The following is a 26,764-nucleotide window of genomic DNA, read 5'->3' as shown; positions in this document are numbered from 1 at the left end:
CCTGCGTGGCAACCTTGAGGAATCTATGGATGTGGACCCCAAGATCCCTCTGTTCCTCCACACTGCCAAGAGTCCTGCCATTAACCTTGTATTCTGCCTTCAGATTAGATCTTCTAAAGTGTATCATTTCACTTTTCCAGATTAACTCCATCTGCCACTTCTCATCCCAGTTTTGCATCCTATCAATGTCCTGTTGTAACCTACAGCAACCTTCTACACCATCCACAACACACCAACCTTTGTGTCATCCGCAAACTTACTAACCCACCCTTCCCATTGCTCCTCCAATCACTTAAATCACAAAGAGTAGGGGTCCCAGAACAGATCCCTGTGGAACACCACTGGTCACCGACCTCCAGTCAGAATATGCTTCATCTACAACCACCCCCTGCCTTCTATGGGTGAGACAATTCTGAATCTATATGAAACAGAAATTCTTTCGGTTACTATATTTAAGTTAATGGGGGAGTGGGAGTTTGGGGAGGTGTGGGGAAGCATCAGCTTGCCTTTTTAACATTTTCTGCTTCAGATGTCTTTCCAAAGCAATATCTGGTATCACGTACAGAGAAAGCTGATGTTTTATTATTCCTATTTCTCATGTAATGCTTTTGGTGAAGAGGCTCCCTCAATTGCTTCATTCTGATGACCTATTTTTAATGATCTGAAATTTAAATACTCCAGTTTTATAAGATCATGCTCTGATTCAGTGTAGCGGGTAGCGTAACGCTATTACAGTGCCAGCGACCCAGGTTCAATTCTGGCCGCGGTCTGTAAGATGTTTGTGTTCTCCCTGTGTCTGCATGGGTTTCTTCTGGGTGCTCTGATTTCCTCTGGGTGCTCCTATTTCCTCCCACATTCCAAAGATGTATGGGTGAGGAAGTTGTGGGCATGCTATGTTGGCGCCAGAAGCGTGGCGTCACTTGCGGGCTGTCCCCAGAACACACTACGCAAAAGATGTACATCAAAACGCAGTGAAATACATGTCACTAATAAACATAGGACAATTACAGCACAATTCAGGCCCTTCGGCCCACAAAGCTGTGCCGAACATGTCCCTACCCTAGCAATTACTAGGCTTACCCATAGCCCTCTATTTTACTCAGCTCCATATACCTATCTAACAGTCTCTTGAAAGACCCTATCGTATCAGCCTCCACCACTGTTTCTGGCAGCCCATTCCACACACTCACCACTCTCTGAGTAAAAAAAAACTTACCCCTGACATCTCCTCTATATCTACTCCCCAGCACCTTAAACCTATGTCCTCTTGTGGCCACCAATTCAGCCCTGGCGAAAAGCCTCTGACTATCTACTCTCTCAATACCTCTCATCATCTTATACACCTCAATCAGGTCCCCCCTCATCCTCCGTCTCTCCAAGGACAAAAGGCTGAGTTCCCTCAACCTGCTTTCATAAGGCATGCTCTGCATTCCAGGCAGCATCCTTGTAACTCTCCTCTGCACCCTATCTATGGCTTCCACATCTTTCCTGTAGTGAGGCGATCGGGACTGAGCACAATACTCCAAGTGGGGTCTGACCAGGGACCTATATAGCTGCAACAATACCTCTCGCCTCCTAAATTCAATTCCCCAATTGATGAAGGACAATACACCATATGCCTTCTTAACCACAGAGTCAACCTGCGCAGCCGCTTTGAGTGTCCTATGGACGTGGACCCCAAGATCCCTCTGATCCTCCACACTGCCAAGAGTCCTACTATTAATACTATATTCTGCCAACATATTTGACCTACCAAAATGAACCACTTCACACTTATCTGGGTTGAACTACATCTGCCACTTCTCAGCCCAACTGTGCATCCTATCTATGTCCCTCTATCCACAACACCCCCTGCCTTTGTGTCATCCGCAAACTTACTAACCGACCCCCTCGACTTCCTCATCCAGGTCGTTTATAAAAATCACAAATAGTAAGGGTCCCAGTACAGATCCCTGTGGTACACCACTGGTCACCGACCTCCACTCAGAATACGACCCTTCAACAACCACTCTTTGCCTTCTGTGGGCCAGCCAGTTCTGGATCCACACTGCAATGTCCCCTTGGATCCCATGTCTCCTCACCTTCTCCATAAGCCTCGCATGGGGTACCTTATCAAACGCCTTGTTGAAATCCGTATACACTACACCTACTGCTCTCCCTTCATTGATGTGATTAGTCACATCCTCAAAAAAATTCAATCAGGCTCATAAGGCAGGACCTGCCCTTAACAAAGCCGTGCTGACTATTCCTAATCATATTATACCTCTCCAAATGTTCATAAATCCTGCCTCTCAGGATCTTCTCCATCAACTTACTAACCACTGAAGTAAGACTCACTGGTCTGTAATTTCCTGGGCTATCCCTACTCCCCTTCTTGAATAAGGGAACAACATCCGCAACCCTCCAATCTTCCGGAACCTCTCCTGTCTCCATGGACGACACAAAGATCATCGTCAGAGGCTCTGCAATCTCCTACCTTGCCTCCCACAGCAACCTGGGGTACATCTCAAATGGTCCCGGCGACTTATCTAACTTGATGCTTTCCAAAAGTTTCAGCACCTCCTCTTTTCTAATATCTACATGCTCAAGCTTTTCAGGCCGCTGCAAGTCCCCACTACAATCCCCCAGATCTTTTTCCGTGGTGAATACTGATGGAAGGTATTCATTAAGTACCTCTGCTATTTCTTCCGGATCCATATACACTTTCTCACTGCTGCACTTGATAGGCCCTGTCCTTTCGCATTTCATCCTCTTACTCTTCACATACTTGTAGAACACCTTGGGGTTTTAGAACGCCTTGGTTTTAATAAAGATACCTTATCTTATTCCATCTCCCTGGAGGTGAGTGCCATATCTGCAATACCTCAATCCCAGTCTTCCCCCAACCCTCTTGTAAATGTCATAATCTTCATTATATTGCAGGATTTCTGCCTTCCATTTTGTTTTGTGTTAATACTTTACAAGTTGTAAAAGCTGCTATTGATCCTGACAAGCTGTGATGTAATTGCAAGATTTCTGATACACTTGGTGGCTTCTTTTTCCATTTTTATTATTAACTTTGTGTGTATTGCTCCCAAACATTTGCAGCAAAGTGCTGGAGGAACTCAGCAGGTCAGGCAGCATCCATGGAGGGAAATAAACTGTCGACATTTTGGGCCAAGATCTTTTAGGACCGGAAAGGAAGAGGACAGAAGCCAGAATAAGAAGGGGGAGGAGCACAGGCTGGCAGGTGATAGGTGAGTCCAGGTGAGAGGGGTAAGGTAGTGGGAGGGGGAGAAGATGTAATAAGCTGAGAGGTGATAGGTAGAAGAGGCCAGGGGCTGAAGAAGGAATCTGGTAGGAGAGGGCAGTGGACCATGGAATAAAGGAGGGAAGGGGAGGAGAGGAGTTGGGCAGGTCATCAAGGTGGGGGAAGGGAGTCGTAGGAATAAGGGAAGACAAAGGAGTTGAGGAGAGGTAGAAAAGAGAAAGAAGGGGTGGGGTTACTGGAAGTGAGAGAAATCAATGTTGAGGCCATCAGATTGGAGACTCCCAAGGCAGAATTTGAGGTGTTGTTCCTCTAACCTGCACCTGGCCTCAATGTGGCAGTAGAGGAGGCCGTGGATGGACATGTCAGTATGGGAATGGGATGTGGAATTGAAGTGGGTGGCCATCGGGATGTCCTGGCTGTTCCGCCTTCCCCCCCTCCCCCACCTTCTTATTCTGGCTTCTGCCTTCTTCCTTTTCAGTCCTGGTGAAGGGTCTCGGCCCAAAACGTCGACTGTTTATTTCCCTCCATGGATGCTGCCTGACCTGCTGAGTTCCTCCAGCACTTTTTCTGTATTGCTCCGGATTCCAGCAACTGCAGAATTTGTTGTTAAATGTTTGGGAGTCTTGGATATGGTCAAAGACTGTGGGTCTGACCAAATGTCATTCTTACAATATTCTGTTGCCATTGTGCAACTCTGATTATTTTATTTTCCACACAGGGAGTATTTTCACAATTTGTTTTCCATTTTCTTTCTTGTCCTCTTCCAATCATCTGCTGATAGTTCTATGTTAACTGTGTGTGCTGCTTCAGGAGTACCTTGCATCAGTTTTCTCCACACATTTGTTTCAAAGGGCAACTGATCTTGGCTCACAAGGACAGAAATAAGGTTGTTCACTGAGTTTTCCTTGCATAGTTGCTTGTAAAATGAAGAAGTCTATCCCTTCATGCAGTAAGACTCAACAATAGCTATGCACTGGTTGATAAGTGACAAATAACATCTGTATTACACAGTTACCAGGCAATTACCATCATGACATGAGAGAATCTAAACAACTAGCCTTGACGTTCAATGGCACTGCTATTACTGAGAACCTCCATGGTATTTTATGGTGGGTAATCATTGACCAGGAGCTCCACTGCACTAGCCACTTAAATTTTGTGGCTGCAACAGTAGGTCAAAGACCTACTGTGAAGCATGACTCCCTGAAGCATATAAGGGATACAGCCCAGCATATCATGGAAACCAGCCTCCCCTCCATGGACTCTGTCTATACCTCTTGCTGCCTTGGTGAAGCAGCCAGCCTAATCAAAGACCCCACCCACCCAGGTCATTCTCTCTTTTCCCCTCTCCCATCAGGCAGAAGATACAGGAGCCTGGGGGCACATACCACCTGGCTCAAGGACAGCTTCTATCCCACTGCTATAAGACTATTGAACGGTTCCCTTGTACGATGAGATGGACTCTTGACCTCACAATCTACTTTGTTATGACCTTGCACCTTATTGTCTACCTGCAATGCACTTTCTCTGTAGCTGTGACACTTTACTCTGTATCCTGTTATTGTTTTTACCCTGTACTACCTTGATGCACTGTGTAATGAATTGATCTGCATGAACAGTATGCAAGACATGCTTTTCACTGTACCTCGTTACAAGTGGCAATAATAAACCAATACCAATAGGTATGTATTCGTAGAATGTTCTCCACTTGCCTGGATGGGTACAGCTCCAACGATGCTTAAAAAGCTCAGCAGTGTCCAGCCATCTCTGTTTGGATATCATACCCATCAGCATTAATATTTGACCCCTTTTACCACTGGGAAAATAGAGCTGCATAATACATGAGTTACTCCCCAAGACTAATCTGACAGTACCTTTCCCAGTGATTCTATCACAAAAGGCAGGGTAAACTAGTGCATGGGAACACTTTCACCTGTGATTATCCCTCCAAGCCAAATACCATCCTAATTTTGGAAAATCCAAAAGATTGCAGTTGCTGTAAATCTGAAATAAAAACAGAAAATTTTTTTGCTTTTTCAATCCTAAAACCTGGTGTTTGTTCATCATTGTTATGTGCAAATTTTGGAATTCTACTTAGTCCTGATCCTGGGTCTTGACCCAAAATGTTGATTATCCTTTTGCTTCCACAGATGTTGCCTGACCTACTGAGTTCCTCCAAAACTTTTTTTTTGTTCTGGATCCCACGATCTCGTGTTTCTCTTGTCTCTCTTGATCTTATTTATGCCCTTTAATAATACTGTGAGAATGTCTCAGTCCTTTCCCTTGAATATAATGCTTGTCTGTTACTACGTCACCTCCTCACTCTTTTTATTTCTTAGTTCTTCACCTATTAACCTTTTTAGCGTCTCAGCTGTTCACTCTCTGTCAAACTTTGTGCTGCTCCCAAATATAAGAATTTCATTTATTACTTCCACGTACCTGATCAGCAAGAGTGTATTGTCCTCTTTCTTATCACTTCCATCAACCTCCTTTTGCTTCTAGATTTTATCAGTTCTCTCACCACAGTCTTCCTTGATTGGTTTTCTTTTGCCACTATTTCATTAGTGTGTCTAACTATTCTGAATTTTCCTTGCTTGGTGGTTGAAATCTCCAGAAACACTTCTGCTTTCTCTCCTTTAGACTGCGCTGCATCAAAATTCAATGCATAGATTCTTAATAGTTTATTTTTTTATTCCATAATTACAGACTCATCTGATTTCAGTTTGCGTTCTGTTAGTCTCAGTTTGCTTGTCCTTGGGTACGTTTTTCACAGCCTCCTGAATAACAAAACTTCATTCAAAATGTCTGTGTAAGCTGATGCGAGGAAGTGCTTTTTCCTGTAGTGAGGATTGTATGCAATTTCCCAATCACTATAAATACAAGTGCAGCTGGGAAAATTGGGTTGCCAGCAACTGGTTTGTGTTACTGAAAATATTGTCTTGTCTCTTCCTTCCTGTATTTTATTTAAATTCCTGATCTATTTTGTTGTGCTATTTTACTCTTCAAATATGACATAATGAGCATTATTCTGTGGACACATAGCATTTTATTGTCTTTATCCAGAAACCACAGTTGAGTTCCATGTTCGCATCAATTTATTCTGTAATAAGATTGATGAAGAGCAAGAAAATCTTTCTGAACAGCTTTGGGCTTAACACTTACAATTTGTGCCATGAATTGGCATGTGTGAGACTTTATTTCCAAAAACTTGTAGAATTGTTTTTGAACAATTTGGCTATTAATGCTCTATCAATGCTGAAATCTTACTAAACTGCAATTATGCTTCCCTCACAGAGTTCTTAATGTTATTAAAAGAGTTTATCTTTGCTTATTCTCCTTTTGTATGTCCTTTCAAACTTTTAATAGGCCACAATCAAAATAGGTTTTGTATATCAAAGTAAGTGTATGTGAAATTTTGCTTATCATATTGTTAAGCCCAGGACCATATTCTGTGTTCCACATGAATCCTGCTATTTGATTCATCATCCATTGTTGCTTGCAATCATTGTATAGAGCTTGAAGTGGTGGAAAAATGTGAGTACAAGTCAGTGTATGAGATAGAAATCATCCACTGTTTAGTTTGAATGTGAATGAATCTATACCAGTGTTTTCAATCTTTTCAATGTTGGGGACTGGCTGTCTATTTTCCTAAGCTGATATGCACCTCATCTAATTTTTATCTTCTGTTTATTGCTAAATTTTGTGCTTATAAGCTTGAAATTAAAAGCTTGTAAGCTTGAAAGTTGTACAAATTAGGGTTTAATTAAATTGAATAATCTGAAGCTCTCCTGATTGAGTAGTTAACAATTAAAAGAAAAAGTTTCTTTGAAAATTTATATTCTAGAAGAAACCTTTGAAGTCAAGTGAGCATGATCATCTTTTTTAAATGTGGGCCCGCTCTCTCTAGGACAGTTGGGGAAGACAGCTTTACTTGTTACACACGTTCCAGTCCCAAAGTAAATAACAGGTACAACTACATCATATATATGCATAATAACAAGATCAAGTTCTCTTGCTGTTGCTCTATATTTGCACACTACAAATAACTTAATTCAAAATTATTCATTCACTGTACCCTAATGAGATTTGTGTCTGCCATGTTGACACGAGCTTTTCAATCCAGGAACAAATGTCAGACGTGAATACTGAAAGTCTTTCCAGTGCTCGGCCTGTTTTGGTACTTTGAGTTGTAGTCACTTCTGAAATCTGCTTTTGCAGAAGTATAATGGAGTGGCAGTAAGGTTTTTGCTTCAAGTTCTCTAAATTCTGAATGTTCATTGCTGTTTAATCCAGAAAGCAGGTTAAGTTATGTTTAAAATTGTGACTTAAAGTCCTTATTACTTGACAATTCTAAAATCTTATTCACTAATATTGGCAACAGCAAAGTTCTGATCGACAGATGAGAATTGGTTATGAATTAAATGCCTTCCCCTCTGTGGATCTGAGTCAGAAGAAGTACTCTTGAATTTTTGGAGGGTTGATTTAGAAAGAAATTATGCTATTTCAGTTTGGAGAGTAAGATTAATGCCTTTGCTATCATCAGAATCCATTGATGCAAAAGATGGGACTGTATCAGGACTGACTCCTTCCATACTTTAAGCTTAATAAAAGCTCTGATCTTGTCTGCCATTTAAACTGGACATGCTTCCTTACCTAGAGGGGATTAGGTGATTGAAAGTATCACATATTTCTGCCAGATTTGTTTAGGAAGCCATTGTAAATCCTGTAAGTCTACCAAAGGAGACTTCATTTCAGATGGGAAGGCTTGAAGTTCACATCACTGTTCAATTTTGTACTTTACAATGGGGAAAGTCCCCATTGCATACAGCAAAATAGATGTAACAATCAAGAGCATTTGCTTTCACAAGATTCACAATTTTAATTACTCTCATAAGGATATCTTTAAAGCCTAAGAAAACGTCTTGGCTGCCAATAGTTCTGTGAATGAAGCAATGTTTGAGCATCTGGTGCAACTTCTATCACTATGCCCTCTAAACCTGAACAGTTGCCTATCATTGTGGTTGCTCCCACTCGTGCAACTTTCAGTGCAGTAGTTGCACTGGAATCCATGTCTTGTCACGTATAGGAGGGGGGTAGGGTTGCGTACCCAGAAATCAGTCTGTATCGTGACTTTTAGGAAATACAAAGCTGCATTATCTGTGCATGCGTCAAGAAATGTGAGTTGGGGAAAATTGTTTACTTACTTTCCATGTACATTCTGTGAGAGTGAATTTTATTCCATTTCTCCAATTTTTGGGTAGTGTTTGGTGAATTCTGCAAGGGCAAATTTCTGTTACCCAGACAGCTGTAACGTTATAGTCGCCCGTAATTGCGCAGAACTCAAAATAAAAACTTAAGCTACTGTGATAGTTCTTCACAGTGAAGTACCTCTTTATGAAATACCCCTTCATTGGCACAGTGCACATAAACAATAAGAACTGCAGCATAAGGTAAGATCTCTTTATTAGTCACATGTACATCGAAACACACAGTGAAATGCATCTTTTGTGTAGAGTGTTTTGGGGGCAGCCTGCAGTTTCTGTTGCCAACATAGCATGCCCACAACTCCTAACCCGTATGTTTTTGGAATGTGGGAGGAAACCGGAGCAGCTAGAGGATACCCACACAGACACGGGGAGAACATACAAACTCCTTACAGACAGCGACGGGAATTGGACCCGGGTTGCTGGCGCTGTAATAGAGTTGCGCTAACTGCTGTACTACCGTGTAAACATACAAGTGTCATTCAACGTATTTAACTGCTTCACAAACCAGCTTAATGTTTTTACACTCTTGTCAATTGGGATTTCATGTCTTTTGCAATATCAGTAATTTTGTGTGTCAGTATAATTTGGATTGTATGAACTTTTTTCACTTGTTGTAAATGGGTAATTTGGCATTGTGATGGGCCAGGAGATGGGACACTTTTTTTAAAATATACTTGTTATCACATTGTGTGGTAGCTTTTGTTGAGGCAACACTTCCTCTTAAGTGATTCCACTGGATTTTTTAAAAATTTGTATGTTCATTCTCAGAGTGATGAATGACTATGGAATGTTTCATAGCATTTTTACTCAAATCACGCTCCACACAGATTTGGGGCATTTTGCTTCCCTGCTTGGAATAAGCCCATGCTTTATAAGTATGGTGTTGTATTTTCTATTGAAGACCAAACACTTCCTTGTCTTTTTAAGCTTTTCTCCTTCATTATCACTTGCCTCCTTTTTGTTTCTTTCAACTTTACTACTTTGTGAAATTCAGCTCCACTCAGAAACCTAAGTAGTCTGTGTCAAAGTTTTTATCAAAATTATTTATTGGAATGGCAAAGATGCAGCTGCAGACTGGTACTATCCATGAAGTTGTTGGGAAAAATTGACAGAGTTAGCATTTTTTTTGGAAATCTAAAATATTTGCTCTGATTTTCATTGATTAGTATTTTTGTGTTTGAACAATGGCATTTGCCTGTTGCCAAAATACATTTTGTTTCTGAGATTGTGTTGTGAGCAGTGCTGTAAAACCAGGGGAAAACTATTTCTCTACAATCCCATTATACACTTCTACTGTGAATGGTGGGCTAACCCTAGGTTCTAATAGTGTTCTTTTGCTTCTGTTTGTTGAAGGAGAGTGAAGGAGCAGTAGCAATTACCCCAGATAAAATCTACATAATTACAGAAATATGGCCCCTCACAGCAGTAATCCTATTTTGTATGTTATGAGCAAATTAATTCTGTATTTGACTCTTATTGTTTCACATTTAACCATTTTGTATGTTTGTTTTGGTAAAGTCCATCATATACTTTGCAACAGAAATGAGTTCCAAAAGCATCTGGCTGGTAACACCATAATTTATAGCCTTGCTGGCAGCCAGTTGGACTGGATATTTTCTATTATGTAGTACTTCCTTGGTAAATTGGAGTTTTACAAAAAGATAGCTTAATGCATTGATTATGAATTGGACAAAATGAAAGTCTGTAACTACTACTCTCAGTATGTTGGGATTTTGTTATTGTGGTTCATGTATTTTGTATAGTGTGTACTTAAGCAATCATTGTCTGATTAGATTAGGTATTCTAAGAAAACTGCTGCATTTGAATCTGAACAAATGCTTTTTCAAAAATGCAGAGGCTTCAGCAGCACTTTCCGATGCAGAAATCCCTGATCTTGGTTCCTGATGGGATTTGCATTGTAGGCGTACTAGAATTGTCACACTTCTCTTTTGCTTGACTGTATTACTTAAGTACAATTTTGCTTGTAATGATAACAGTTGATTAAAGCACAGTGCTGGAAAAGATCAGCAGGTTAGAAGCATAAGTAGAACAAGAACTAGTTATCACTTTGGGTCTAGAACTATCTCATCTATTTCCTGCAACTTTCCTCTCTCCCCTTCTACTCCTGAACCAAGCGTACACGGAGTTCTCCTGGTCCTTAACTTCTACCCTACCAGCCTTAGCATTCAGTGGCTTCTGAATTTCTGCCAACTCCAAGATTCTGTGACCAGACACATTTCCTTCCCCTTCCCTACCCTTTCAGTATTTCAAAGTAATGCCTCTCTCGTATGCTCTTTCAGTCCCCCTCTTATGGCATTTTACTATGCAATCGCAGGAGGTGTACCACCTGTCCTTTTACCGCTTTACTTCCCACCATCCAGAGGCCCAAACCTTGATGATGATGATGATGATATCTTTATTAGTCACATGTACGTTGACACACAGTGAAATTCATCTTTTTGCGTGGAGTGTTCTGGGGGCAGCCCGCAAGTGTCACCACGCTTCCAACGCCAACATAGCATGTCCACAACTTCCTAACCCGTACATCTTTGGAATGTGGGAGGAAACTGAAGCACCTGGAGGAAACCCACACAGACACAGGGAGAATGTACAAACTCCTTACAGACAGCAGCCGGAATTGAACCCAGGTCACTGGCACTGTAATGGTGTTACGTTAACCGCTACACTTGAAGCAGCAATCCATTTGCACTGCTTCCATTCTAGTGTACTGCATTCCATATTCTCAGTGTGGCTTCCTCTACACCAGTTGGATGATCGCTTTGTGGACTGCCTGTGCTCAGACTGCAGGAAAGACCCTGAGTTCCGGGTTGCTTGGCACTATAATTTGCCATTCCACCCACACCCACTCCGATGTCTCTGTCGGTGGTCTCTTGCACTGTTACAAAAAAAAAGTCCAAGGCGTGCTCAAAGGACAAAACTCATCTCCCATCTGGGCATGGTGTAACCTGCAGGACTTGATGTTGAATTCTCCAACTTTAGATAACTTGCTCTTTCTGTTTGTATGAGAACTGGCCACTTTTGCCTGCTATCCTTTTTTGTATAGTCAGACTGTACAGCATTTCACAAACTATACTACATTAACAATACGTTACATAAACCACTTTAATCTTAACTGTCCCATTATTTCAAGCTATCATCATCCTCCACCTTCACAGCCACCTAGACTAACTTGTTTCTTTCTTTCTCAGTTCTGATGAAGGCTTCCAGACTTGAAATGTTATCTATTTCTCTTCCCACAGATTCTGTCTGACCTTCTGAGTATTTCTAGCATTTTCTGTTTCTATTTTAGATTTCCATCATCTGCAGTTTCTGATTTTCATCAATAATTGATAATGTGGTGGGTTAACCTATTCTGTGTAATGTGCTCAGCATTTTTGACATCTATTAAGATGAGTGAGATTCAATTAAATAAGCTTGAACTAATGAAATATGCTGTGATTTGGATCTGAGACTGTTAATCTTACTTGGGAAGAATCTATGAACTGGTGGTATATTCAGTGGAACCCTGTGCTAGCAACCAGCTGTTGGATGAAATAGATGGAACGTACAGAAAATAAATAGAGGTTGATTCGCTCTATCATCTCAACTGGTTGGACAGTGCTCTGTGACAGAATAAGGGAAATTGCTGTGGTCTGCTTGGAACATTGTTAAATCTTGGCACTGACTCAGAAAATAAGCTGTAATTCTGTTTGGAAGTAATCATAAAAAAAGCCTTGTAATTGGTACATTTTAAAACAAAACTACATCTGCTCTTCCTTGTTAATTGTTGCACACACAGCTAATGTTCAGTATTCTTAAAAATTTTTAATTTTGTATTAATGTTTCATCAATTTAGAAATTTTAAGATTTTTAAAACTCCTCCCTTTGTGATTTTTACAAACTTTCTTTGGGCACTCTAGTTCAGAAGCTCTGAGTTGATCAAGCTTTGGCATCTCGAGTTTTTGTGAAAATGGAATCAAATGACAAAAGAAGGCAGCTGTACAATTTGAGTCAGGAGGGTGAAATCAGCACTGATCTAAATAATATAATGAGAAAATAATAGAATATCACACAACTTGGGTACCATTTACCAAAATAAGTGGGAATTTGAGCAGTGACTAAGTAAATTTCTTAAAAATTTTACATCATTCCTTAATAGCTTGAATAATTTAGAGAACCATGCAATCTACCTGGTACAGTTCAATAAATTTTATTGAAAAGTCCATCCATGTTCAATCTGTGATCCTTTTGAGGAATTTGGAATGGCGTAAAAATGAAAAGAAATACCATGCCAGTAGCATGTACTTGGAGAATCTGATAGTGACCATGGAAATGATAGAAAATGGCTTTTTAATGAGCTTTGCCTGGTTCTATTCCTGAAGTGTCAGCATTATGATGTCACTAGTGCTAGATATTTCTGGAAGATTCTGCTGTGCATCTTCCATTTCCACAAGAAATCCATTGATTGGAAGTGAAGTGAAAGCCTTGTGATGCTTCTCTGTCCTAATGAGCAGTTATGAGATTTGTCTATTAGCAATAAACTTGCAGGGCCAGGCTGTTTTGTAACTTCCATGCTTCCCTGGAGGCATTGTTTCAAGTTTCTTTTGACAATCTTAGATGTCTTTGACTTTTAAAGACATTTCCATTCATTCCTTGGACCAAGAGCTTGGAGCATGTGGTACCATGTTACTAAATATCATAACTGCCTTGTTTTTAAATTGATATTTCTAACCTAATGATTGTGAAATACTTTTTCTTTAAATGGATGCCACTTTCAAGCTTCAGTTGATGAATATTGGAGTTAGCAAACCTCCAAGAACGTTATCTCAAAGCCAACATCAAATTCTTACTCATTTTATGGAATGTTATGAATTTTGTTGCATGAAGTTGGGTATCGTGACCTGGAGTGTTATTTTAAACTACTGATCACATTGCATGTAAAAGCAAACGGAAGATTTTGTGGAACCTCAAATACCTGAGGTACAGTGTATGGCTAAATAACTTGGGATTTGGACTAGAGTATATTGTCATATGTACAAGTACATGTACACACAAGTGTAGTAAAAAACGTATTTGCATCATATACGCAGTATAGCATCATATACACAGTATTCACAAGAAAAGCATAAATTAAACATAAATTATACACAATTTTTACAAGAAAGAACACAAACAAAAAGATAACATCCTTTTTAATGCAAAGTGGTCATAGTGTTGCTAAACTGTAGTGATTAGGGTTGTGCAGGATGATTCAAGAACCAAATACAGTTATCGAGTAATACAGCACAGAAGAGGCCCTTTGGCCCATCGAGTCCATGCCGACCTGATCTTCTGCTGAGTCCCACCTACCTGCACCTGGATGATATCCCTCCAAACCCCTCCCATCCATGTACCTATCCAAACCTCTCTTAAATGTTGCAATTTGAACCCACATCTACCACTTCCACTGGCAGCTCATTCCACACTTGCACCACCCTCTGAATGAAGAAGTTTCCCCTCAGATATCCCTTTAAATATTTCCCTCCCACCCTAAACCTATGACCTAGTCTCACCCAACCTTGGGGATGGGGGGAAGGAAGCCTGCATGTATTCACCCTATCTATACCCTTCATAATTTTGTATCTCTATACAAGATATTATCTTACCTTATCTTATCTCCCCTCATCCTCCTGCACTCCAGGGAATAAAGTCCCAACCTATTCAATCTTTCCTTATAACTTAGATCCTCATGTTCTGGCAACATCCTTGTAAATTTTCTCTGCACCCTTTCAAGTTTATTGATATCTTTCCTGTAGGTAGGTGACTAGACCTGCACATAATACAATAAATTTGACCTCGCCAACACCTTGTACAACTTCAATATAACATCCCAGCTCCTGTACTCAATGCCCTGATTTATGAAGGCCAAAGTGCCATAAGCTCTCTCTATGACCCTGTCTACCTGTGATGTCCCTTTCGGAACTATGGACCTGTATTCCCTCTGTTCTACTGCACACCTCAGAGCCCTACCATTCACTGTGCAAGTCTTACCCTGGTTTGTCCTCCCAAAGTGCAACTCCTCACACTTGTCTGCATTAAATTTCGTCCGCCATTTTTCAGCCCATTTACTCAGCTGGTCAAGGTCAAGCTGCAAGCTTTGATAGCCTTCCTCGCTGTGCACTACATCCCCAATCTTGGTGTCATCTGCAAATTTGCTGATCTAGTTTACCACCATGTTATCATCTAAATCATTAATATCCATGATAAACAACAATGGACCCAGCACTGATCTCTATGGCACACCACTAGTCACAGGGCTCCCGTCAGGGAGATGACCAACTACTACCACTCTGTCTTCACCCGCTAAGCCAATGTTGAATTGAACTGACTACAACTTCCTGAATGCCAAGTGACTTAACCTTCTGGACCAGCCTCCCATGTGAGACTTTGTCAAAGGCCTTGCTAAGGTCCATGTAGACAACATCCACTGCCTTTCCTTCATCAACCTTCTTGGTAACCTCCTTGAAAAGCTATATAAGATTGTTTAGACATAACCTACCATGCACAAAGCCATGTTGATTATCCCCTAATTAGGCCCTATCTATCCAATACTTACTTATCCTGTTCCTTGAAATACCTTCCAATAATTTACCCATAACTGATGGCAGGCTCACCGGCCTATAATTTCCCAGCTTATTCTTAGAGAATGGTTGAAGGGAAGTAACTGTTCTTGAACCTGGTCGTGTGGGGCTTCAGGCTTCTGTACCTTCTGCCCGATGGTAGCTCTGAGAAAATGGCATGGCCCAGATGGTGGGGATCTTTGGATGTTGCCTTCTTGAGGCAGCACCTCCTGTAGATTCGACTGATGGTGGGGAGGGATGTGCCTGTAATGCATTGCACAGAGTTCACTGGCTTGGTATTGCAACTGTTCTGCCTAAGACCACAAGAAACTGCAGCTCATCACATCATGGAAACCAGCTCCCCTCCATGGTCTCTGTTTGCATTTCTCACTGCCTCGGTAAAACAACCAACATAGTCAAAGATCCCACCTACTCTGGACATTCTCTTGTTCCTGCCCCCAACCCCCACCCCCCCACCCACAAGCCCTCTCATCAGGCAGAAGATACAAAGTGGTTCCCTGATATGATAAGTGGACTCTTGACCTCACAATCTATTTTGTTATAGCCTTGCACCTTATTGTCTGCCTACACTGCACTTTCTCTGTAGCCATGACAATTTATTCTGTGCTCTGTTATTATTTTCCTTTGTACTTCCTCCATGCACTGTCATAATGAAATGATTTGCATGGTTGGTTTTTCACTGTACCTTGGTAGATGTGACAGTAATAAACCAATTTAACAGATTTATCAATTTAGCTTCTTGTGTTCCTGTGCATTTGAATTGCCATACCGGACCGTGATGAAACCAGTTAGGATTCCATTCTGTTTCTTTTTGCCTGACAATGACGACTTAAGTGATCACATGAATCTCCTTCAAACCTCTGAACTATTGCCAAAATAGAATTAAAACATGGAATTAGCGAGGATAGCAAGAATTTTAGTGGTGATAGTACTGCTCTTGATCCTCTCACTCTAGCAGTATGTTCTGGCATTTGATGCGTATTGCTCATCAAATGCCACGGAGGGCTCAAGTGTTGGTTGAATTGGAAAAAAAAACAGAGGAATTTGCCAATGAAACATTACCAAATTATGATTTATAACAAATGACTCTGATTAAAATAAGAATTGAACTTTTTTCTTGTACATGGAATTGTAAATGCCAGCCATCTGGAAGTGCCTGCAGATCTTTAAAAGGAAGTGTTTATGCACTAACGTATAATGCTGTAATTTTATCCAATGTACTATTGATCAGCATCTGAATATTTTTTTCCCTTCAAATAGCTAACTTTATTACTAGGTACAAGTAAATTGTCTGCCACATATTCTCTAATTAAAGCAATTTAAAAGACTACAACATTGATCTTATTGATCTTAAAGATCAAGAAACATGTTGACATCTCCAAGCAATCTATTATCTATCATGACTGTTCCATGTATGCAAATGTATTGCTGTATTCTGCTGTCAATGACAATAGTTTAAGATAAACATGCAAGAATGCTTGGAGCATCACCGGAAGAGGTAGTAGCCACAGTGTACTTGACTGCTGGAGTTTCTTTGGTTTAATCAAAGAGTTTCTTTGCTGCTTTAATGATCTTTCTCTGCAACAGAAGATTGGATAAAGAGGTTATTGCTTTTTATTGCACTGTGTTTAGTTCCTCTTGTGAGCCTGGACAATATTCAGGCTTGGGCTGATATGGCAAGTTACATCAATGCCACACAAGTACCAGCTAATAACCAGCTTCAATGAGTGCTGGTCATCTTTTGAAATGCAATGGCATTGCTGCATACACAGAGCTAAGAGTCTTGGGTGATCACTAATTTATCAAAAACTTAATGGGCCAAAACAGAAATGGAAAATGCTAAAAATATTCAGTGGATCAGGCAGTTTCTGTGGAGAGAAACTGAGTCAATTTTTCATTTCAATTGCCTTTTATCTGAGCTGCAAATGGTTAAAGATAAAAATGAACTTTAATGTAGGGAGGAGAGAGCAAAATCGAGGGTGTGTGATATTGTTTATTATTTTGCCTGACCTGTAGAGTACCTGCAGAATTTTGTTATCTCAGATGCAACATCTACAGTAACTTTTGTACATAACTGGATCAGCCACCTACGATCTATAGCTGGCAGAGCAGCACACAGACTAGCAATAATGTAGGAAGTTACTTAATTTGAGTCTTTTCATCACATACAAGGCACATAGTAGTGTGGTAGAATTCTCTTCACTTGTCTGAATGAGTGCAACTCCAACAACACGTAAAGAAACTTCATGCAATCCAGAAAGACAAAGCAACCTCCTTGATGACTGACATTCATTCGCTCCAACTTTGCTGCAGTGCATGAACCATGTCTCCAGATGAAAAAAGGGGTGGTGGTGGTGGTGGTGTTTTTGGGTACCACTACCTTCAAGTTGTATGCCATCTTGATTTGGAAATGCACGACCATTCCTTCAATAGCAGGTCAAAATCTCATTCCAATACCGCTTTGCAATCCTTGTGAAGGAATTCCCAAGTGTTCAAGAAGGGAAACTTGCCATTATCCTCTCGTACCAAAAGATATAAATATGACATTGAATTGTAGAACAGAACCTTTATTGAACCAAGAGATCTGGTGAACTCCAGAAGGCAGCAAATGCTTGGGCAGTTATGGCATTTCAGGATTCTGATGTAATTTTTTTTTCATGTGTGGTCAATTTTTCTTGATAATTTTATTTAAGGAGATGAGTGGTACAGATCAGCCATGACTTGAATGGTTTCCGAGGTCAGAATAACCTTGTCTCTATTCCTCAGATATGTTTGGCATCAGTTATAGATTGGTTACAGATCTATAGCTGTTGGATGGATGCACTGTTTTAGCAATGGTGAATCTAATTAATTGACTTTTAATTCATTAAAGCATTTTCCATTCTCTTCAGCAAACTGACAAATTTTATTAATAGAATTGTAGCTACTGCCTGATGAAGTAACCTCTTACAGTTTTGTATGTTTCCATGAATTATCGCATTAAAATCAATTTGCTTGCTGCTGCTGCTGTAGGGCAAACAGTGGATTAACGATTTTCCAAAACCTTCGTTTCTGGCTAGCCATGAATTTTCTTTCCGAGCCTAGCTATAGTGATGGTAGATAAAATGGAGTTAGGCAATTTTGGTCCAATGCCTTGTTCTGATGAGCTTGCCATATTTTTTTATTGGGTCGGGGGTGTTTTATTCTTTAGCTTAATTACGTGGAGAGTGGATGATGAGAGGTGAGTTGAAGAAATTCATGATGTAGTAATGCTGGGGATATTTAATCATCCCCACAATACCTTCTTTCTTCAGTGGATGTAGTTGGGCATTGAAAGTTCTTTGCTCCTCACTGATATAAGAGAATAAAGCAGATAGTAAAGCCTGCAACTAGGTTGTCTTTTGGATCTCCTGTCGAAAATAATGAATGCAAGTCCAATGGGAAGATTTGAATAGCAGTCTTATGGCGGAAACAATGATAGTAAGATTGACACTGTGTGCTAACCTTAAATGATAACCATAAATCACATAATTCACCTTATCAATTTTGGAATAGGAAGTGACTGTCCAGGGAAGATGATTTTTTTAAAATCTGAATTAAGAGCAACTAAATGAGTGGGCAGCACGGTAGCGTAGTGGTTAGCGCGACGCTATTACAGCGCCAGCAATCGGGGTTCGATTCCCGTTGCTGTCTGTAAGGCGTTTGTACGTTCTCCTGTGTCTGCGTGGGTTTCTTCCGGGTGCTCCGGTTTCCTCCCACATTCCAAAGACGTACAGGTAGGTTAATATGGGTTTAAAATGGGCGGCACAGACTCATTGGGCCGGAAGGGCCTGTTACCACGCTGTAAATAAATCTTCTGGAGGAACTCGGCAGGTCGAGCAGAATCTGTGGAGGGGAGGAATTGTAGATGTTTGGGGTTGAAACCTTGCATCAGAGTTAAGAGTGGAAGTAATCTCTTGTCTTACTGCTTTTTCAAACTGACTTTATAAATGCATAGAAAAATTAATCCATTGTCTCCAGTGCAACTATCTTTTTGGCAATCTGCAAATCAGAACTACACAAAATACTCAAATTTACCTATACACAGCCCTAGATATCACTACTGAAATATATGTCCAAGTAACTTGGCACTGCCTCACACACTGCTTTAAACATTCACTCAACAAATTAATTTAAGGTTCCAAAAATTGCACCAGGAACTGGACTTATGCCCAGGTGATGCGAAAGTGTTGTAATGGTGTTAGCAGTGCTGTTCTCGCCATTCGCTCATTGAACAGCCCCACAACCCCAAGATAAGGATAGTTGCCTAAATTTGTCTTTGTAGAAGGGGTAGGCTAAACAATAACACTTTTAACTAACAATGGGTTTTTCTAATCTTTCCTAGAATTGTTTCCATTCTGCTAGAATAGTTCTTTAATTGCGCAATAAACAGTTTACTGTTGATTAATCCTCAGTAAAGGTGTTTTCTTGGTGATAAACCTGTCATTGTAATTACCCATAATGCACTGCACTGCCACCAGCTGTTGATGTTTAAGAACTGCAATATATTTCTGTTATCAATTATATAATTACACTGAACGTATATTTTTAAAACGTATGTCTTTGTTCCTATGTTCAGTTGTAATGATTGTCTGGTATTTGTGATATGTGTGACAATGGATAATCACGATTCGTCCTAATGTTCTGTCAAACCATGGAGATCATTTTGAGAAAGTTCAAGCTATCGTTATTTGCTGTGACACCTAAACACCTTGCCCTCTTTTTAAATAATCTCTCGTTTTCTCTCCACCCTCCCCCTTTCCCTATCCTCTACCTATTGTACAGGTTAGTTATTATGACTCAGAAAGAGGCCATTTGATCCATTAGGCCCATGATAGCTCTCAACAGAGCAATCCAACAGTCCTACATCCCTTGTATTCCATGCAGCCTTACAACTCATTCTGTCACTTACCATCATCTTCACTTTGATTTATTTGCCATGATGTAATTTGCTGTAGCCAGATAATCCCCTGTCACTGTCAACAAATCCCTGTTTCTTCACCCTGTAGTTTTGGGTCAGTTAGACTCCAAATGCCTGCTTTCCCACCCCACTGAACCCCAGGGTTTCCTTCCTAGTTCAGAGCTTGTTTGGGGGTTATCCTATTTTGGAACACTTTCTTATTTTAGACATAAAATATTGCTCTTTAATTTCAGTTGCTTACAATTCCTTATTTAGATGCTTTGAAAGAACATTAACCATATTTTTTTTCTTTTCAACAGGTTGCTTTGTTTGGTATAGAAATTTTATCCACCCTCATTACACGTCTTCAGGATCATTTCAAAACCCACATTGGCACAGGTACGTCACTACTTTTTTTGTTAGTCAGTTTTGACATTGGGTAAGAAGCACTCGAGTATGGTCACTATTTACTGTGATTGTTCAACTTTGTAGCATCTTTGTAATCTCCTCTGAGATTGACTTGAAAGATCCCCAGTATTATCCTTCCTGGTGCGCTGGTCAATGTTTATTGCTCATTCAACATCAGATGGGGTAAACCAAGGTTACCCAAACCTCCGTAGTTGAACTGCAGAATGCAGACGTGGTTGTGTTTCTGCATGTTCAGAGGCCAAGCTCTGAGGCGTCGTCAACACTTTCACTGCAGGACAAAAGTCTTCTGACAATTTACCCATGTTTCGCTACCCAGATCCTGGAAAACGTAGACCATTTCTCAGGAGCCAATTTCTCACGGGCAAATATCGATATTGCAATTCACCACTGCCTTCAATGTGTCAGTGCAGTCTTTGGTCAGATGAGAAGACTATTTGAAGATCAAGATCTCAAACTTGGCATAAAACCTATGCTATACTGAGCAACAGTGTTCCCTACCCCCTTTTTGTATTTTTGAGAACTAGACTACCTCCAGCAAGCATCTCAAGGCACTAGTAAAATACCACCCTTGCAGTCTCTGTAAAATCCTCTCAAGTTCTTCAGAAGGATATACACATCATATACACAGACAGGCATCCCTAGTTTTGAGGCTCTACACGTCAGTTGACTACGTGGGACAGGCTCGCACTTGCATTTCTGATACCAGACCCCCGAAACGGGCACTTTGTTCTGAGCTCTGTGGGATGAGATTACCACATGGGCAGAGGAAAAGATTCAAGGATGTACTCAAAGCCTCCTTGAAAATGTGTAACCACTTCACTAATTCCTGGAATCTCTAGCCTATAACTGCTCCAAATGGAGGAGGAATATTCTGAATGATATTGAGAACATAGAGGCCATGCATTGGGAATGCTCTGAGGCCCTGCTTAAGTGGTGGAAAGAGAGGACAGTCAGAGTGGAGGCAAGTCATCCTTGATCCTGAGGGACTACCTGAATACTTCTCAGTAATTTTGGGACTTTTCGATGTGCAAATTGGTTGCCTACTTTTGCTTGTAATACAGTAAGATGCTTTGAAACATCCTGCAGCCGTCTTTCACATAAATAGCATCTTCCATACAATTTTTCTTTTGCCGTATATGTAATATTGTGCATATACCTTAGGCAATGGTGGATGGATGGTTGAGCAAAATACTGCAGATGCTGAAAGTCTCAAATCAAAACAATTCTGACAGTACTCTGCAGATCAAACAGCATTTGTGGCAAGAGTCAATGTTTCAGAGCTGGTCTGATTGGAAATATTGCCTATACAGCTGAGTATATCCAGCATTTTCTAGGTTTTTATGCTGGTGGTGGTGGCAAACAAATACTTTTTTATAATGTGGAGAATTCTCCTGTTATATTGCATGTATCTTCAAGATGAAATGAGACAAATCTACCTTAACCATGCTAATTCATTTTCTTAAAACATATTTCTGCAGTGTTACCTAGTCTAATAGACAGACTAGGGGATGCTAAAGATCAAGTGCGAGAACAAGATCAGAGCCTCTTATTGAAGATCATGGAGCTGTCTGCTACCCCACAGGTATATAACTAAAAATAAGAACTTTATTAGTCACATGTACATCAAATGCCATACTTTTGCTGTTGTAATGCATTGTTGCTTTGTTACTTTTGGTCATGTTAAAAAAAAATTAATAACAGCCAATAGCTGATGGGACCTGCCAATATTGTGTATGTTTTCTGTTTGTATTTCAACTAGAAATAGGTAAGACATTTAATTATGTGATGGGTATGGTGGTTCGTAGCAAGTAAACCAATAAAACAGATGCAGACAGTTTTTGATTTTTTTTGTTAACTGCAGATGTTCTAAACAGTAGAGTTTGCCTGTCTATCACTTTTTTAATGTTAACTTGGTTTTAGATGATTATAGCTGTGTTTTTTAAAAAAAGGTTTCAATTTTGAGTAGATTTTCATCTTTAAATAGAATTAAATTTAATTTAAATTTAATTTTAGAACATCTCCAGCTGGCAAATTTAAATGTTAAATGTGTATATGTTCATGACAATACTTGAGTTTTGTTCTTCTGATGGAAAATTGTTATCCACTTCCTGCAGTATGTTTGGGAACGAATGTTGGGAGGATTTAAACACAAAAATTTTCGAACCAGGGAAGGAATTTGCCTTTGCCTTATTAGTACATTAAATACGTAAGTAAAAATAAAATTGGCCATAAAATATCTAACTTGTTTTGTTGTTTTATATTTGAATACATTTTATCTGAGTTGTTTATTTAAAAATACTTTTTCTTTTTCCAGTTATGGAGCTCACAGTTTAACTCTGAGCAAAATCGTACCCCATATTTGTAATTTATTAGGAGATCCTAACAGTCAGGTAAGCAGTCAGCTTTTTAAATGAAAATCATTCACCTCTGATTTTTTTTTCTTGATTATTTCCAATATTTGCTATTCCCCAATTTGTAAGAGTAACAAATATTTAAGAAATTTTGCAACTAGATTGGGCAAAGCAATACTGCATGAGGATTGTGGTGGTAATTGCATTTGTCGGTGCTGAGTAATTTTTTAAAATTACTTAATTTGAGATGTTAATATATCATGTATAGAGGGAGATCCAATTTTCTATTCTACACTATTTCTCAGTTTTTGATCTTTTAGTACAATTGTTGAACACTCTCTGGTTACAAACATTTTTTTTAGTATGTCTAGGAAATGATATGATGAGCATTACACAAATGCAACTTTTTTTTCAATAATGCATCACTGCAGATACTTGATGTGAAATAAAGCAGAAAATGCTGGAAATATTTATCAAGTCAGGCAGCACTTCTGAGGAGAAGCAGCGAGTTAACATTTCAGGCTGATGAATTTTCAGCGGCGTCGGGAAAAAGTTAGAATTAGTTTTCTGTTCTGAGAGATTTGGTGGACATTGTGGGTTGAGGGGTGAGAGGAATAAAACAGGGCAAGTCTGTGATAAGATGAAGACCTGGAGGGATGAAGTGATGCAGGTGGTGTGGTCCCTGCTAAAATGGGGTTATAAAAACTCACGATTAGTGAAGAGCATTTTTGGGGAGACAAAATGAGGAAATGCCAGAAGAGAATGGAGGAGAGGGAAAACCGTCTGCTGGAAATGTGAAATAGATGATCAGAATGACAAATTTTCTGAAATTTGAGTTGATTGTCAAATATGTATGGCTGTAATGTGCCTGGTTGGAAGCCAAGCTGCTGCTCTTGAAGTGGAGCAGTAACACTAGAGGTTGGATAAGTAGACTGGTGGGATGAAATGCGAGGACAAGGGGCACCCTATCCCTGTTGGGTCTGGGAGGGGTGAGGGTGAGAGCGGAGGTGCAGGAAATGGCAGAGGTATGGGTGCGAGCTCTCTCTCTCTACTCGAAGCTGAGAGTGTGCTTCATTGGAACATTTTAGGAGGTTGGAACAGTCAGAGCAGTACGAGAGTTTCTGAGATGATGAATTAGAGTGGAAGGACTGCAAAAAGAAGCTCAGATTGGCAATACTTGATTGAACGGGTTTTTGTGAAATAACCCAATCAGCATTTTTGTGGTTTTCCCATTTAACTGCAGGAAATGTACTATTGCTCTTCATCTTTTCCCTCCCTGCTTTCCAGTGCCTCGAACACACTTTCCAGGTGAAACTACTGTGTACGTGATGTAATTACAAGTTGGCGTACTTGGTGCTCAGTGTAGAATGTTATATTAAGATTCTTCAGTTACTTTTGCTTTGTTTTCCCCATGGCTTTGAAACTGCTCAGTTGGTAGAGCCATCTGTTGGCTAATGGAGACATTGCAGGTGTAACACTGTGCCATCTGTTGGATGATAAAATAATTGCACCTTTACAATGCTCAATTGTACCTTGTTTTGATTATTGTGTCCAAAGACTTTTTTGAAAAAGAAAAGCTTGTATTTAATGACTTTCATAACCCGTGAATAATTCAAAGGGTTTTATGGTCAATGAATTACTTTTGAAATAAAGTTACTGTTACAATGTAGGAATCTCAGCAATCAATTAGTGCCTACTTTTTGGATAAATCTATAAACCATTTAACAAGTTAAAGCAAAACAAATTAAATTTCTAGTTAACTTGTTGGAGAGCTATTTCAGTTGTTGACGGACGGGGAATTGGAAGCTAAGCATTTACATGTTTTTTCTGTTTTATGTTGTTCCTTTGTTTAAATGTTGTTCCTTTGTTTAAGAAAAGGAGTAGGGATAACCCTGGGAATTACAGACCAGTGAGTCTTACTTCAGTGATGGGCAAATTACTGGAGAAGATTCTTAGAGACAGGATTTATGGACATTCAGAGAAGCATAGGCTGATTGGGGACAGTCAGCATGGCTTTGAGGGGCAGGTCGTGCCTCACGGGCCTGATTGAATTCTTTGAGGATGTGACAAAGCACATTGATGAAGGTAGAGCAGTGGATGTGGTGTGCATGGATTTTAGTAAGGCATTTGATCATGTTCCTCATGGAAGGCTTATTCAGAAAGTCAGGAGGCATGGGATCCAGGGAAACTTGGCTGTGTGGATTCAGAATTGGCTCGCCCATAGAGGGCAGAGGGTGGTGGTAGATGGAGCGTGTTCTGCCTGGAGGTCGGTGACCAGTGGTGTTCTGCAGGGATCTGTTCTGGGACCCCTGCTCTTTGTGATTTTTATTAATGACTTGGATGAGGATGTGGAAGGGTGGGTTAGTAAGTTTGATTAGGATACAAAGGTTGGTGGTGTAGTGGATAGTGTAGAAGGTTGCTGTAGATTACAACAGGATATTGATAGAATGCAGAGCTGGGTTGAGAAGTGGCAGATAGATTTCAACTTGGGTAAGTGTGAAGTGATACACTTTGGAAGATAGAATTTGAAGGCAGAATACGAGGTTAATGGTAGGACTCTTAGCAGTGTGGAGGAACAGAGTGATCTTGGGGTCCATGTCCATAAATCCCTCAAGGTTGCCACTCAGGTCGATAGGGTTGTTAAGAAGGTGTATGGTGTGTTGGCCTTCATTAGTCAGGGTATTGAGTTGTGAGGTGATATTGCAGCTCTATAGAACTCTGGTTGGACCACACTTGGAGTATTGTGTTCAGTTCTGGTCGCCTCATTATAGGAAGGATGTGGAAGCTTTAGAGAGGGTGCAGAGGAGATTTACCAGGATGCTGCCTGGATTGGAGAGCATGTCTTATGAGGATAGGTTGAGTGAGCCAGGGCTTTTCTCTTTGGAGAGAAGGAGGATGAGAGGTGACAATAGAGATGTACAAGATGATAAGAGGCATAGATCAAGTGGACAGTCAGAGAATTTTCCCAGTGTGACACTAACATGAGGGGGCATCATTTTAAGGTGATTGGAGGAAGTTATAAGGGGGATGTCAGGGGTAAGTTTTTCCCACAGAGTGGTGAGTGTGTGGAATGCACTGCCTGCAGAGGTTGTGGGGGCAGGTACATTAGAGACATCTAAGAGACTCTTAGGTAGCCCCCTATTTTTCTATCATTCACGTGTCTATGTGGGAGGGAAGGGTTAGATAGATCTTCGAGCAGGATAACATGTTGACACAACATTGTGGGCCAAAGGTGCTGTAGTGTTCTATGTTTTTTGTTCTATCTACTGGCAAAATATCTACAGATATTGAAAATCTGTTTATATACAATAATTGCTATAAACACTCAAGTCCAGGCAGAACTTGCAAAGAGAGAAACAATCTACCTTGTCGGACAGCTTCTGAAACACTGGCTCTGCTTCCTTCTCTACAGATGCTGCTTGACCTGCTGAGTATTTCCATTATTTTCTGCTTTTACTTAAATTGGATAGATTAGTTTGTTATATGCTGCAGAATTGAGGTTGGCATGGGCTTGATGGGTTGAAAGGCCTGCTCTCACACTATATGACTCTATGAATCTAACTCTTTGAATGTCAAACTACATGACCACAGAATTGCTATGGGATTAATTAATTTATAATCAGTTATAGCAAATAAATGTTCCTTCTCTCCTTCTGCACTTTGAGCTTCTTTTCTAATATTTTAATTGTTTTTAATATCAGGTCCGTGATGCAGCAATAAATAGTTTAGTAGAAATTTACAAACATGTAGGAGAACGGGTCCGAGCAGATCTTCATAAAAAGGGGCTACCGCAGTCAAGGTAAGCAAGTGTTTTGGGGCCAAAGTGACTTTGTGCTTTTTTTTGTAGCTAATTACATTGCATTCATTATATTATTGTGTAATTGTTCTTTTGATCTTTAATAATTATCAAAGTTAGATTATAATGGAGT

The 26,764-nt window shown here is 40.1% G+C and overlaps 1 protein-coding gene and 1 non-coding gene across 2 annotated transcripts in view; one reads left to right on the top strand and one right to left on the bottom strand.

Annotated features, from left to right (window-relative positions):
* clasp1a (cytoplasmic linker associated protein 1a) overlaps positions 1-26,764 on the top strand; it is a 218,541-nt gene that overhangs the window by 30,610 nt on the left and 161,167 nt on the right. The window contains exons 3-7 of the mRNA XM_052029250.1: positions 20,376-20,454; positions 21,963-22,066; positions 22,599-22,690; positions 22,799-22,874; positions 26,537-26,634. Of these exons, the coding sequence (XP_051885210.1) occupies positions 20,376-20,454; positions 21,963-22,066; positions 22,599-22,690; positions 22,799-22,874; positions 26,537-26,634 (449 nt within the window). The remainder of the gene's footprint in view (positions 1-20,375; positions 20,455-21,962; positions 22,067-22,598; positions 22,691-22,798; positions 22,875-26,536; positions 26,635-26,764) is intronic.
* Positions 19,293-19,419, bottom strand: LOC127579024 (U4atac minor spliceosomal RNA). Its single transcript, XR_007957628.1, has one exon. It is a non-coding gene; the product is annotated as a U4atac minor spliceosomal RNA (small nuclear RNA).

This window comes from Pristis pectinata, chromosome 1 (genome assembly GCF_009764475.1).
Source record: "Pristis pectinata isolate sPriPec2 chromosome 1, sPriPec2.1.pri, whole genome shotgun sequence".
NCBI classification, from domain to species: domain Eukaryota; kingdom Metazoa; phylum Chordata; class Chondrichthyes; order Rhinopristiformes; family Pristidae; genus Pristis; species Pristis pectinata.
Note: the sequence above shows the minus strand (reverse complement) of the source record. Positions and strands in the feature narration are given on the sequence as shown.